Source organism: Dromiciops gliroides, chromosome 5 (genome assembly GCF_019393635.1).
Source record: "Dromiciops gliroides isolate mDroGli1 chromosome 5, mDroGli1.pri, whole genome shotgun sequence".
NCBI lineage: Eukaryota > Metazoa > Chordata > Mammalia > Microbiotheria > Microbiotheriidae > Dromiciops > Dromiciops gliroides.
The window spans coordinates 166,170,351-166,184,123 of NC_057865.1; the positions used below are offsets into that span (position 1 = coordinate 166,170,351).

The 13,773-nt window shown below is 36.3% G+C and overlaps 1 protein-coding gene across 6 annotated transcripts in view; it reads left to right on the plus strand.

The window, feature by feature from the left end:
• The window catches only part of UPF2 (UPF2 regulator of nonsense mediated mRNA decay), a 201,291-nt gene that overhangs the window by 62,858 nt on the left and 124,660 nt on the right, over window positions 1-13,773 (plus strand). For all 6 annotated transcript variants that reach the window (XM_043966392.1, XM_043966388.1, XM_043966394.1 and 3 more), the window contains one exon: window positions 11,878-11,986. In XM_043966392.1, the coding sequence (XP_043822327.1) occupies window positions 11,878-11,986 (109 nt within the window). The remainder of the gene's footprint in view (window positions 1-11,877; window positions 11,987-13,773) is intronic.

Genomic DNA, 13,773 nt, shown 5'->3' on the forward strand with positions numbered 1-13,773 from the left:
TTTACATTTCTATAATGGAAGATGGTACATGTAACTTCTAAGAACTTTATCATTATTAGAGTGTTAAAAGTTAAAAGATAGAAGGTGTGGGTGTGAGTTGATTATGTTGGAATGATCTCCCCCCCCCCCCCAAAAAAAATGAAGGGGTGAGAAAGAGGGATGCACTGAAAGAAAGGGGGAAGGGAAAAGAAGAATGGGTGAATTCTCATGCATAAAAGAGGCATGCAAAGAAGAGCTTTTACAGTGGTTCAAAGAGGGGAAAATATATAGACAGTTCTTGCTTTCTGTATATTAACATTATGCAGATTCAACTTTAAACTAAAGAATTCTGAAAGAAATCTGTATTCCCAAGAAATTCCTATGTTAATTTCACTATACAGTATGGTAGTCTCTTTGCTCCTGCCCCTTGGCTCAGTGATCTGCAGGTTTTTATCTCCCTGTCCCACCCCCCCAAAAGAAAAAAAAAAAAGACTTTTGAAAAACCCTTCAAATGAAAGCAGAGGAGGCAGCCACTGTCATTGAGTCAAGGAATTGGTTTGAATCTTCTGGCCCTGAGAGAGGAAAGCTTTGCTGCCCTTCACCCCGCCCACATGTTAGGCTTGGTATGTCTGTCTTTTGTCCATTCTTGGTTACTACGTGTCTGTCTAGCCATGTGTGTTGCCTGTCCTCCTGTGTCCAGCTCCCATGTGTCTAACCCCTTTGTATTCTTTCTCTTGGTTCCAGCCAGGCTCCCTACATGGCTGGCCCTATCCCCCATATGCTCTTGCTTCTCTATGTGAATCAGGTGCTACACCCTTTCCTCCAAGGGTAAACCGTCTTTTCCTTTCTTTACTCTGTCCTCACTTCCCCATGTCTGCAGGCAAATTCACATTACATAAAAATTACTTTATGTAGTGATCTGTGAAATGATCCACTTAAGTAAAACAAGAACTGTCCGTATGCATTCCCATTGGTAGGAGGAGGAGAAGGCGATAAGGGGTGGGTGAGTGATAAAAGAGATGGCAGATAAATGAAAGCAGTGATTAGAAATAAAACAGACTTCAGATGAGGGAGAGGATAAAAAGAGAGAAGCAATAAGTGGAAGGATATAGAAAGGGAGGGAAATGCTCATAGCTGTGAACGTGATTGTTATAAACTGAGCCATAAAATGGAAGCAGGTTGCTGAATGGATTAGAAACCAAAATCCATACTTGAAACAGAGAGAGAACAGAGTTAAAATAAAGGCCTTGAGCATAATTTGTTATGCTTTACCTGAAGTAAAAAAAAGGCAGGCATGATTTCAGACAAAGCAAAATCAAAAATTAACTCATTAAGAGGGATAAGCGGGGTGGGGGGGGGGCAGGGTGGCAGCTAGGTGGCACAGTTGATAGAGCACTGGCCCTGGATTCAGAAGGACCTGAGTTCAAATCCGACCTCAGACACTTGACACTTGCTAGCTCTGTGACCCTGGGCAAGTCACTTAACCCTCATTGCCCCCGTCCCCCCCCCCCCCCCAAATATCATGAGCTAAGAAAAAGGGATAAGCAGGGAAACTACATCTTGCTAAAGGGCACCATAGACTAATAATGGCAATACTAAAGATATATGCAACAAATGGAATAGCATCCAAATTCTCAAATGAAAAAATTAAATGAGTTATAGAAGGAAATAGTAAAACTATACTAGTGGAGGACCCCAACCTTCTCCTCTCAGATGTAAGTAAATATAACATAAAATAAATAGGAAAGAAGTTAAGAAAATGAATAGAATCTTAGAAGTTAGATAAGCTAGACCAACTGAAGAAAACTGAATGGAAATAGAAAGTATCTCTCTCTCCTTTTTTTTTAGCTGTACATGGCATTTTCACAAAAAAACTGACCATGTATTAGGACATAAAAACCTCACAACCGGGGCAGCTAGGTGGCGCAGTGGATAAAGCCCCAGCCCTGGATTCAGGGGTATCTGAGTTCAAATCCGGCCTCAGACATTTGACACTTAATAGCTGTGTGACCCTGGACAAGTCACTTAACCCCATTGCCCCGCCAAAACAAAACAAAACAAAACAAAACAAAAAACCCTCACAACCAAAGGGAGAAAAGCAGAAATATTAAATGCATCTTTTTTGAGACCATAATACAAAAAAAATACATTTGATAAAGGGCTATGGAAGTAGAAATTAAAAATTAATTGGAGGGGGCAGCTAGATGGCGCAGTGGATAAAGCACTGGCTCTGGATTCAGGAGTACCTGAGTTCAAATCCGGCCTCAGACACTTAACACTTACTAGCTGTGTGACCCTGGGCAAGTCACTTAACCCCCATTGCCCTACCAAAAAAAAAAAATTAATTGGAAACAAGATAACTGAATCCTAAAGAACAAGTGAGTCAAAGAATAAATCATAGAAACCATAAATAATTTCCCTAAAGAGAATGACAATGAGACAATATTAGAAAATTTGGGGGATGTAGCCAAAGCAGTACTTAGGGGAAAATTTATATCTCTAAAAACCCTACATTAGTGAAAGAGGGAGCAGATCAGTAAATTGGAGATAAAAAACTAGAAAAAGAACAAATCCCTTAAAATCAAAGGAGAGCTTAATAAAATTGAACATTTAAAAAAAAAACACCCATTGAGGGGGAAACTAATAAAATAGATGAACTATATGTTAATTTGATTTAAAAAAAAAGAAAATCAAATTATCAATATCAGAAATTAAAAGGGGTAATGCACCACCAGTAAAGATGAAATTAAAGCAATTAAGATTTATTTTACCCAATTATATGCCAGTAAAACTGATGATATAAGTATTGTGTGTGAATGTTTACAGAAATGTAAACTACCCAGATTAACAGAAGAGGAAATAGAATACTCAAATAACACTATCTTAAAAAAAAGAAATTGAATAAACTATAAATGAACTCCTTAAGAAAAAATCCCCAGCATCAGTATTTACAAGTAAATTCTTCCAAATATTTAAGGAGCAATCAATGCCAATACTGTATAAACTGTTTGGGAAAAAATAGGTAAAGGTAGAATCCTACAAAATTCATTTTCTAACATAAATATGGTTTTGATACCTAAGCCACTGAGAGCAAAAACAGAAAAGAAACTACAGCTCAGTCTCCTTAATGAATGTTGTTTTTCAGTTGTGTCTGACGCTGTGACTCCATTTGGGGTTTTCTTGCCAAAGATTCTGAAGTGCTGTGCCATTTCCTTCTCCAGCTTATTTTATAGATGAGGAAACTGAAGCGAAGAGAGTTAAGTGACTTGCCCAGAGTCACATAAGTAGTAGGTATCTGAGGGCAGATTTGAATTCAGGTCTTCCTGACTCCAGACCCTATACACTGCAACACCTACCTGCTCTCCTGAGATTACCATCCACTTACATTATAAATATCTTACATGTGTAATTTTTGACATGACAGTACCTCCATTAGAATGTGAGCTCCTTAAGGGCAGGGATCATGTTTTTGCCTTTCTAGGAAGTGCCTGAGGCCAGATTTGAACTCACAAAAACTAGTTTTCCTGACTCCATGCTGGCATTCTATGGTTTTAATACCTAAACCAGGGAGAGCAAAAACAAAGAAAGAAAAATGTAGAAATAAAATACTACCATGGCAATTACAGGAATATATCACAAAGATCATGCATTATGACCTGGTGAGATATATATTAGGAATACAGGGCTGATTCAGTAATAGGAAAACTATCAGCATGATTATATCACAGTAAATACAGATACAGTAAAACCTTTGAGAAATACAGTACCCCTTCCTATTAAAAACATTAGAAAGCATAAGAACCAATGGAGCCTCCCCCCCTTTTTTGTGAGGCAATTGGGGTTAAGTGACTTGCCCAGGGTCACACAGCAATGGAGCCTTTCTAAAATAATAAGCAATATCTATCTAAAACCAAGAGTAAGCATTAGCTATAACAATGAAAAATTTGAAGCCTTCCCAAGATTAGGGGTGAAGCAAGGTTGTCCATTGTTACTACTATTATTCAATATTGTATTAGAAATGCTAGCCAAAGCAATATGACAACAACAACAACAACAACAACAAAAGAAATTGAAGGAATAAAAATAGGCAATGAGGAAACAAAACTGTTACCCTTTGCAGATGATGTGATGATATACTTAGAGAATCCATTAAAAATTTAATTGAAAGATTTACCAACTTTAGCAAAATTGCAGAATATAAAATAAACCTACATAAATTATTAACATTTCTATATGCTACCAACAAAATCCAGCAGGAGGAGATAGGGAAATTCTATTTAAAATAACTGCAGACAATATAAAATATTTGGGACTTTACCTGCCCAGACAAAGTCAAGGATTCTATGAACACAAGTACAAAACACTTTTCATAGAAATAAAGACAGTTCTAAACAATTGGAGAAATATTAATTGCTTATGGGTAGGCTAAGCCAAGAGAATAAAAATGACAATTCTTCCTAAGTTAATTTACTTATTTAATGCCATAGTAACCAAACTACCAAAGAATTACTTTCTAGTGCTAGGGAAAAAATAAGAAAATTCATGTTGAAGGAAAAAGCGTCAAGAATATCAAGGGAATCAGTGACAAAAAACTGAAGGAAGTTGGGCTAGCAGTACAAAATTGAAAACTATATTACAAAAAATATTACATCAAAACAATCTAGTATCATGACTTTCCCCATCACACTTTTGATATCTTGCTGGTTGATATAAGAAATTAAATGGAAATTTGGGGGGAGTTTTGTGGAAGTTGAAAACATGTAAAGGCGAGCAGGTGACACAGAAAAACTTTAGAAACTCAGAAGTGCATAAAATATATGTATTATATCATATAATAATATCAACCCAAATTTTACAATAAAGTACTGGTAACATCCTGTAAAAGATAAAAACAAAACTCAGACTTCTCTGGTACAAGGGGAGGGCCCCAAAATTTTACATTGATTTTCCAAATCATGAAGGCATGGCACCCCTAACCCAACCCCTCATCCCTTGCCCCCAATGTGGAAGGGGTAGCTGTACTTGCCTAAGAAATAGAGTAGATCAGTGGGATAGATTAGATAAACAATATATTGTAATAAATGACCATCATAATCTAGTATTTGATAAGCCCAAAGATCCAAGCTTTTGGGGCAGGAACTTGACATTTGATAAAAATCACTCTGGAAACTGGAAAGTAGTTAGGCAGAAACTAGGCATAGACCATCATCTCATACTATATACTAAGAGAAGGTAAAAATGTATATATGATTTAGACATAAAGGGTGATATCATAAGTAAATTAGGGAAGCATGAAAAAAATGTATCTGTCAGAGCTGTGGATAAGGGAAAAATTTATGACCAAATAAAAGATAGAGAGAATCACAGGAAGTAAAATGGATAATTTTGATTAGATGAAATTGCACAAACAAAACTAATACAGCCAAAATTAGGAGGAAAACAGGAAAAATTTACACAAATTTCTCTGATAAATACCTCATTTCTCAAATATATAGGGAATGAGCCAAATTTATAAAAATAAGAGCCACTCCCCAATTGATAAATGGTCATAGGATATAAACAGGTAGTTTTCAGAAGAAATTAAAACTATCTATAGTTACATGAAAAAATTCTCCAGATCACTACTGATTAGAGAAATACAAATTAAAACCACTCTGAGGGGTATCTACGTGGTGCAGTCGATAAAACACCAGCCTTGGATTCAGGAGGACCTGAGTTCAAATCCGGCCTCAGACACTTGTCACTTACTAGTTGTGTGACCCTGGGCAAGTCACTTAACCCTTACTGCCCCACAACAAACAACCCCCCCCCCCCAAAACCCCAAACCACTCTGAGACACCACCTCAGACCTATCAGATCAGCTAACATGACAGAAAAGGAAAAGAAATGCTGGAGGGGATGTGGGAAAATTGAGACACTAATGCTTTGTTGGTGGAATTGTGAACTAGTCCAGCTGTTCTGGAGAACAATTTGGAAGTAGACTCAAAGAGCTATAAAACTGTTTTTTTGTTTTGTTTTGTTTTTAGTGAGGCAGTTGGGGTTAAGTGACTTGCCCAGGGTCACACAGCTAGTAAGTGTTAAGTGTCTGAGGCCGGATTTGAACTCAGGTACTCCTGACTCCAGGGCCGGTGCTCTATCCACTGCGCCACCTCGCTGCCCCCTATAAAACTTTTTAAATTGCCCTTTGACCCAGCAATACTACTACTAAGTCTGTATCCTAGAGAGAATAAAAAAGAAAGGGGGGAAAGGTCCTATTTGTACAAAAATCTTTATAGCAGCTCTTTTTGTGATGGGGAAGAATTGGAAATCAAGGGGATACCCATCAACTGGGGAATGACTGAGGGTGTGGTATGTGATTGTGATAGAATACCATTGTGCTATAAAAAATGATGAGAGAGATGTGTAAGAGGATAAAATTCTAGCTAGTCTGTCTAAAATATCTAATGAGTGGTCGCCAATAAATTATAAGCTTTAGCAAGAGTTTAGACTTTTAATTATTTATTAAGGAGAATAAGAATTTGGTGAAGAGAGAGAAAGGCCTAGATCTATTAAAGGGAGAGCATGTTTCTCACTCCATTCTCTACCAGAGTCCTGACTAAAGAGAGCAAGAGAGAGCCAGCCTCCCCCTTCTTCCTCCCACAAGCTAAAATCACTTCCTGAAGCCAAAGAAAAGCCACATGTCTTGCCCTCAGGCGCCTTCTCCTCATGGCAGGGCTTTCCTACAGTAAGTCTCCAGCAGGTGGCATCATTCCAATCATTACAGATGGTTTCAGAAAAACCTGAGAAGATATCTTCTGATGCAAAGTAAAATGAGCAGAACCAGAACATTGTACAGAGCAAGAACAATATTGCAGGAATGATCAACTGTGAAAGACTTAGCTACCCTGATCAAAACAAATGATCCTAGACTAATTACAAAGAACTCAGGATGAAAAATGCTGTCTACCTCCAGAGAATGAGTTGATGAACTCTGAATGCAGCTCAAAGCATAGTTTTAAAACTTTCTTTACTTTTCTTTTTTTTCTGTTTTCTTTTGTTTTGTTGCTTATATGGAAAAGTTTTGTAAGGCTTCTCACATATAATCAGTATCACATTTCTTACATTCTCAGGGAGGGAGGAAGAGAATTTGAAACTCAGTTTTTTGTAATGTTGAAATTTTTTATATGTAATTTGAAAATAATTAATGAAATAAAAAATTAAAACTAAGTTTGCGATTTTTTAAAAAAAATCATGCAGATATATTTAAACAGCACTTTTGTACCCTGTGAAGACTGACAGAATTTGAAAATACCTTGTTTTAAACATGACCTTGTCTGTTATTTGTGTTCAGGAGATTCAAGTTTAGCAGCTGTGTATCAAAAATTCAGTATGTATGTTTCCTTCAGAAGTAGAACCAGAATGTTTCCTTTTTTTGTACTTGAACAACTTTACCTGCCAAATTCCAGGGGAGTCTTCTGCATTTCTTATGTTGGCAAATTATTCTACTTGGAATATCTATATTTTGGAAACATTAAAATTTTTGTTGTTCAGTCATTTCAATTGTGTTCAACTCTTTGTGAAGTTATTTGGGGTTTTCTTGGCAAAGATACTGGAGTGGTTTGCCATTTCCTTCTTCAGCTCATTTTCTAGATGAGGAAATTGAGGCAAACAGGGTATGCTCAGGGTCGCATAGCTGGCAAGTGTGAGATGCCAGATTTGAACTCAGGTCTTCCTGATTCCAAGCCCAGCATTCTATCCATTGTGCCACCTTGCAGCACCTAGTTAAATTTTAAAAATAAAAAATAAAAGCCAAGCATTCCCCCATCCCTGGACATCTGCTAGTAATACCAAAAGTAATGTTTTTATACTAGATACTTGCCACTTGATGGTGCTAGTGCATTAGGAATGTTTACATTTCTATGAGAAGTTAACCGAGAAAGCCTTCTGAATGCCAATTTTACAGTTGATCTCAGCCTTTTCTTTATTATATTTTGCTTATTTAGCATCATGGCCCTTTATTGTTTTCTTTGAAGGAAACTCATTTGTATTCTTTAATTGAACTGTAACAATGTACTTTCACATTTAATTTTTGTTAGGTATTTTGAATGGAGATAAAATTAGTAGCTTTATGTAGTCAGATATCTTATATCCAAAAGACACTTGACATACTTTTAGGGAGATGATTGAATGGAAGATAGCTGTAAATATATGTCCCCTTTTCTTCTTACTTATAAACTCATCAAACATGTTAAAATCTGTTGCTTGATAGTTTTCTGTAGTTCATGAGTATATGTTTATTAAGTTGATAATTATTAACTACAACTAGTTTACTTTGAACATATATTCCTCTAGACCTTGAAAATATAAATACACATTTTATTATTAATTAACTAAGGAAAAATCCATTAGGAAGTTAACTTGAATAACTGAAAGTCTCTGGCAATTAAACAAGGATGTCTTACTTGGTAATAAAATATTCAAATACTTTGTCCTATTAGATTATGAAATTAATCTTTTACAAGATGTTTTGAGTTTACCTTTTCTGATTTCTGTTTTTTTCCTTAAAAATTTCTCTACTGTAAGAAACCTTAAGATTGTATTAATTGTATTACATTCATAACAATAATTTATAATATAATAAATTTATACTTCATATATATTATAGGTGAAGTCAAACAAAAGTTCTGCTTTTTATAAACTTGCAGTGTAACACATATAGCTAAAATAGGCATGAAGCTTTTATAGATACTGAATGCATTAAGTATGTACACTAACATAGCATGAATTTTTTTTACACATGGAGTACCCTTTTTTTTTTCCTGAGAGGTCCAGAGTGACGGTGGACAGTAACTACTTGCTTGGAGATAACTTGGTGAATTTACTAGGAATCTTGTGTTCCAGCAGAAGGACAGTGGTCTTAGGCCAGTAAATATGTAGCTGAGAGAGGGAGACCTTAGAAGCTGTCTAGTTCTTCCTCCTCATTTTATAGTTGAGAAACCTGAGACCCAGACAGATGAATGAGCTTGCCCAAGATTATAGAGCTATTAAATGTCAGAGATGGGTTTTGAACTCTGTCCCCCTCACTCCAAATCCAGCACTCATTTCATTGTATTTCTTTACATGATTATTTAAAAATTTTAAAGCTCTGTACACATGTCCTGTCTTAATAACCACCTTGCATTTATTTTGTATGTATTTGTATATGTTGTCTCCCCAAAAGAATGTAAGCTTCTTGAAAGAAGTTTTGTTCTTTTGTTTTAATATCCCTAACACCCTTGGATTTGTGCACATGTCAAGGTCTTGATCCATGTCTTTTTCTTGATTGTTTAACAGAACAGTTCTATAAAGTAGATTAGTGTGAGTAGAGAAGAGTCTTCCTCCACAAAAGTAATCCAGTCTGTGACTTGTGATTTTAGTATCATCAGTTTAAAATTGAAAGGAATGTTGGAGGTTATCTAGTCCAGCCACTTAATTTTACAGGTGATGAAACTAAGGCCCAGAGAGTTTGTGACTTACTCAGAATAGTAAATAACATCAGTTACATTTGAACCCAGGTCTCTGACTCCAAATCCAGTGCTAGATCCACTGTAGCAAACTCCTTGTACACATAGATAATAAAAATATCATCTTTATTTTACAGATGACAGGTTCCATTATTGTTCAGGATCCCTTATGTAGGAAGAATTGGCTCAAGTATTTGAACCTAGGGCAGCTAAGGTGGCACAATGGATAGAGTTCCAAGCCTGAAGTCAGGGAGACTCCTTTTCCTGAGTTCAAATTCAGCCTCAGACAATTACTAGCTGTGTGACCCTGAACGAGTCATTTAACCCTGTTTGCCTTTGTTACCTCGTCTGTAAAATGAACTGGAGAAGGAAATGGCAAACCACTCTAGTATCCTTGCCAAGAAAACTCCAAATGAGATCATGAAGAGTTGGACACAACTGAAGATGACAGAACAAGAACAACAGGAACAAAGCAGTTATGATCTCAGACAAAGTAAAAATATACCTAATTAAGAGACAAACAGAGAAACCATATCTTTGGGCAACTAGGTGGTGCAGTGAATAGAGTACCAGTCCTGAAGTTAGGAAAACTCATCTTCCTGAGTTCAAAAGCATCCTCAGATACTTCCTAGCTGTGTGACCCTGGGCAAGTCACTTAACTCTGCCTCCATTCCCTTCTCTGTGAAATGATCTGGAGTCTATTTGCCAAGAAAACCCTAAAAGGGGTGGCAAAGAGCATCACTAAAAAACGACTACAACAAATTTTAATCTAGGTCTTGCCTTATTCTTAACTGCAGCCTTCTTATCATTACACCATGCTGCCTTTCAGAATCTACTGTGGGGGAGGTACATAATGCATGGCAACCCTTGAAGAAAGTGAGCTGGGCTCAAATGCAAAACCTGGAGAACTCTCCAAGCTTTTCTCTAAGGCTGAAAGCATTTAACTGTATTGTCAGAGAGTCAGTACTGGACTAGCCTTCAAGAAGTCTTCTTGGAATTAGTTGTGTCTGAACTAGGTCTGTAGCAGTTAGAGAGACCAGTAGCAATAGGTAGGACATCCATAGGAGATGGAGATCAGGAGATGGAGAATCAGGAAAACAAAGTGCAGAGAAGAAATTGTAAGTAGTCAGGATTGTCTAAAAAGGATGGAGATGTGAGACAGAGGGGTGAGACTTGGGGGGGGGGGGGCGGGGTAAGCGTTTTGATGACTCAGGGCTTGCACTATGAACATAATTTACTGTATTTTCCAATAATTGGCTTATAGTTTTGTTCTTACATTAAATAGCTTCAAATTATTATGCTTTTAAAATATTTTCTTTTATAAATTTTTATTCTTCTTTACCCACTTTTATATCAGTTACTTCTTGCTGCTAGTATGCATATTAGCTCCATCTAATATGCTCGTTCTTATCTGCTGTGAGCCAGGCAGCCAGCTAGGAAACTTGTTAGAACTATATGTAAAGCAAGAGAAAAAGGCACCAAATGAGAATTTCTCTGTGAAGTGGTAAACAAATATTAGTGAATGCATATACATTTTGTCTGCTCAGATGCCTTTAGGGGGTTACTTATTAATATCACTGTCATTTCCCAGTGATATACCTTTCACTTCTCTCAACAACCGAATAGAACCTCCCTTGTAACTAGTAAGTACAGTTAGGCAAAACAAATCAATGCATTGGTCATATTTGAAAATATATGCCTTAGAGGTCTTTTATTTCTTCCTGTTTTTCTTCAGCCATGTTCTAGATAATTGAGCTTGCTGGATAAGTAACTTGGATAGCTTTAAGTGTTGTTATTGATAAGTTTTCTGGTCTAAACTCTGCTGTAGTGCTTGGTTATCTGTGAACTTGTGGTGGTGGCTATATTGTCATTTGGTAATTATGACATGTTTAGACTATTTCAAGGTTTTTATGTATTTTTACATTAAGGTCATTAATAATTTTGAACAGATTTTTTTAATAAACTTGTAACTTCAATAAACTTTATGGTGTGTAACATTATAAAGCATTATAACGTTCAGAAAAAGAAATTTAAGTGTTTAAATGTAAAGAGGATTGGGGCAGCTAGGTGGCGCAGTGGATAGAGCACCGGCCCTGGATTCAGGATGACCTGAGTTCAAATTTGGCCTCAGACACTTGACACTTACTAGCTGTGTGACCCTGGGCAAGTCACTTAACCCCAATTGCCTCACTAAAAGAAAAAGAAAGAAAAAAAATGTAAAGAGGATCAACTTTTTAAAAATTTCCATAAATTATTTACTTTTGTTTTATTTTGTTGTGGCATCTTCAAATATATAGAAAGTATATTCCTTTTTACATTCATTAGAATTGTGTGAGCATATAGGGAAACTCATTTTTAAAGGAATTATAATTCTGATATCTTCCTCTTTTTTGCATGCTATATATACTTTTTGCAGATTGGATTTATTACCATTTTATGCAAGATTGGTTGCTACATTACATCCTTGTATGTCAGATGTTGCTGAGGATCTTTGTTCAATGCTGAAGGGAGATTTCAGATTTCATGTATGTATTTTTACTACTTATTTCATAATGTCTATAGGCTTAGTTTAAAAAATACCTAATGATCTTTTGGATATATTGCTAACTTTCAGATTGTACAGATTTTCTTAGAAACTCAGAAATTAAGGAATTCTTAAATTGGTTTGTGTTAAATAATATAATAGATGGCTGTTCTGAAATTATATAGCTTTAGTGAATTCCCTGCCAGCTCCAAGATCTTGAGTGGCTTCACTGTCAAGTTTCTCTTTTGATTGAAGATGGACTCTATTACTACATTATTATGGTTATGATTATTACATAAGCCCCAGAATTCTCTCTGGCTCCATTATATGTTCTTGTCAACAAGTTGCTATGGTATCTGGTGTCACAGGATTCCCAATACTCAGTTTTTGAGGCATAGGAAACTTCATAGACCCACAAACTGTAATGAGGCTGTCACCTCATTTTCCATTCATGCTTTTACCATATAGTTAAGCTATTTCTCTTTAAAAATTCCCAGGTCTTTTTATAGGGAAGGTTTCTAAGTGTAATAGTCATTTCTGAATACTGTGATAGAAAACCAGATGCTGACGGTATCCTCTGTGAGTTCTGGGAACTCTCTTCTGTCCTCTCTAGGCTCCTCTATGCTTTCATGAACTGCTGTGCTCACCAGTGCAGGAAAAAGAGAAAGAAGGCCTGGTTTCCATCCTATTTGATGCCTTTGTGACCTCAGACAAATCATTTACAATTTCTTGGTTTTATTTTTCTCATCTATAAAACAATAGGCTTGCTTGGACTAAATGATCTTTTAAGGTCATTTCCAGCTTCATACCCTAAGATTCAGTAATCATGAATCTCTCACAAGGGAGACTGCCTGGTGAAACTGCCTGTCAATAATGGGAGCAGTGAGAACAGTGACCAGATAAAGAGGATAAAATGGACAATCATTCGAAGGAGGAACAGGGTAACAGACCCTGAAAAAACCAAATTCTTCAAGCATCTAATCAACACAATCTGATGTTAAAAATATTAAGTTCTCTATAAAGACCTGTTCAGATTCTAAACATTTTATCATATCAAACATTTTTTATGTGTTTGAAGCAGGATTTGTGAATAAATATTTAACAGAATTTTTATTGGACAGGATTTGAGTAATGGCAAATGACAGGTTGATTTATGTAATTTTTTTTTCCAGTAAGAAAACATTCATTACATAGGCTGTTTCAGAGTAGTGAACTTCATTATTAAAAAGTACATAGTTTAATGCTTCTACTCTGATGCCTTAGTTTGCATCTTTATAAAGTTTTTGCAATGTACCTTTTTCATGTAACCTAATTATTATATTTGATTCCTTAGCTGTCTTTCCTGTCAAATATCCAACCACTTGCCAGATAGTGATGATTCTACCTCCTCAATATCTTACAATTAACCCCTTCTCTCTGCTCACATAGCTCTTACCTAAGTTGAGGGTTGGGAGAAGGGAAGGGAATAAACATTTAAGTGCCTAGTATGTGTCAGGCATTGTGCCAGTTGCTTTGTAAATATCTCATTTGAGACTCACAAGAACCTTTTGAGACAGGAACACACTATTATCCTCATTTTACAAATGAGGAAACTGAGGCAGACAGGTTAACTGATTTGCCTATGGTCGCACATCTAGTAAGTGCCTGAGGTCTAATTTGAATTTAGGTTTTCCCAACTCCAGGTGCAGTTCTCTTAATCTATCACCTCACTGCCTCTCAACTCTACTATTTCAGTGGCCTCATAATTGTTCTTCCTGATTCAAATCTCTTTCTACTCCAATCCCATCT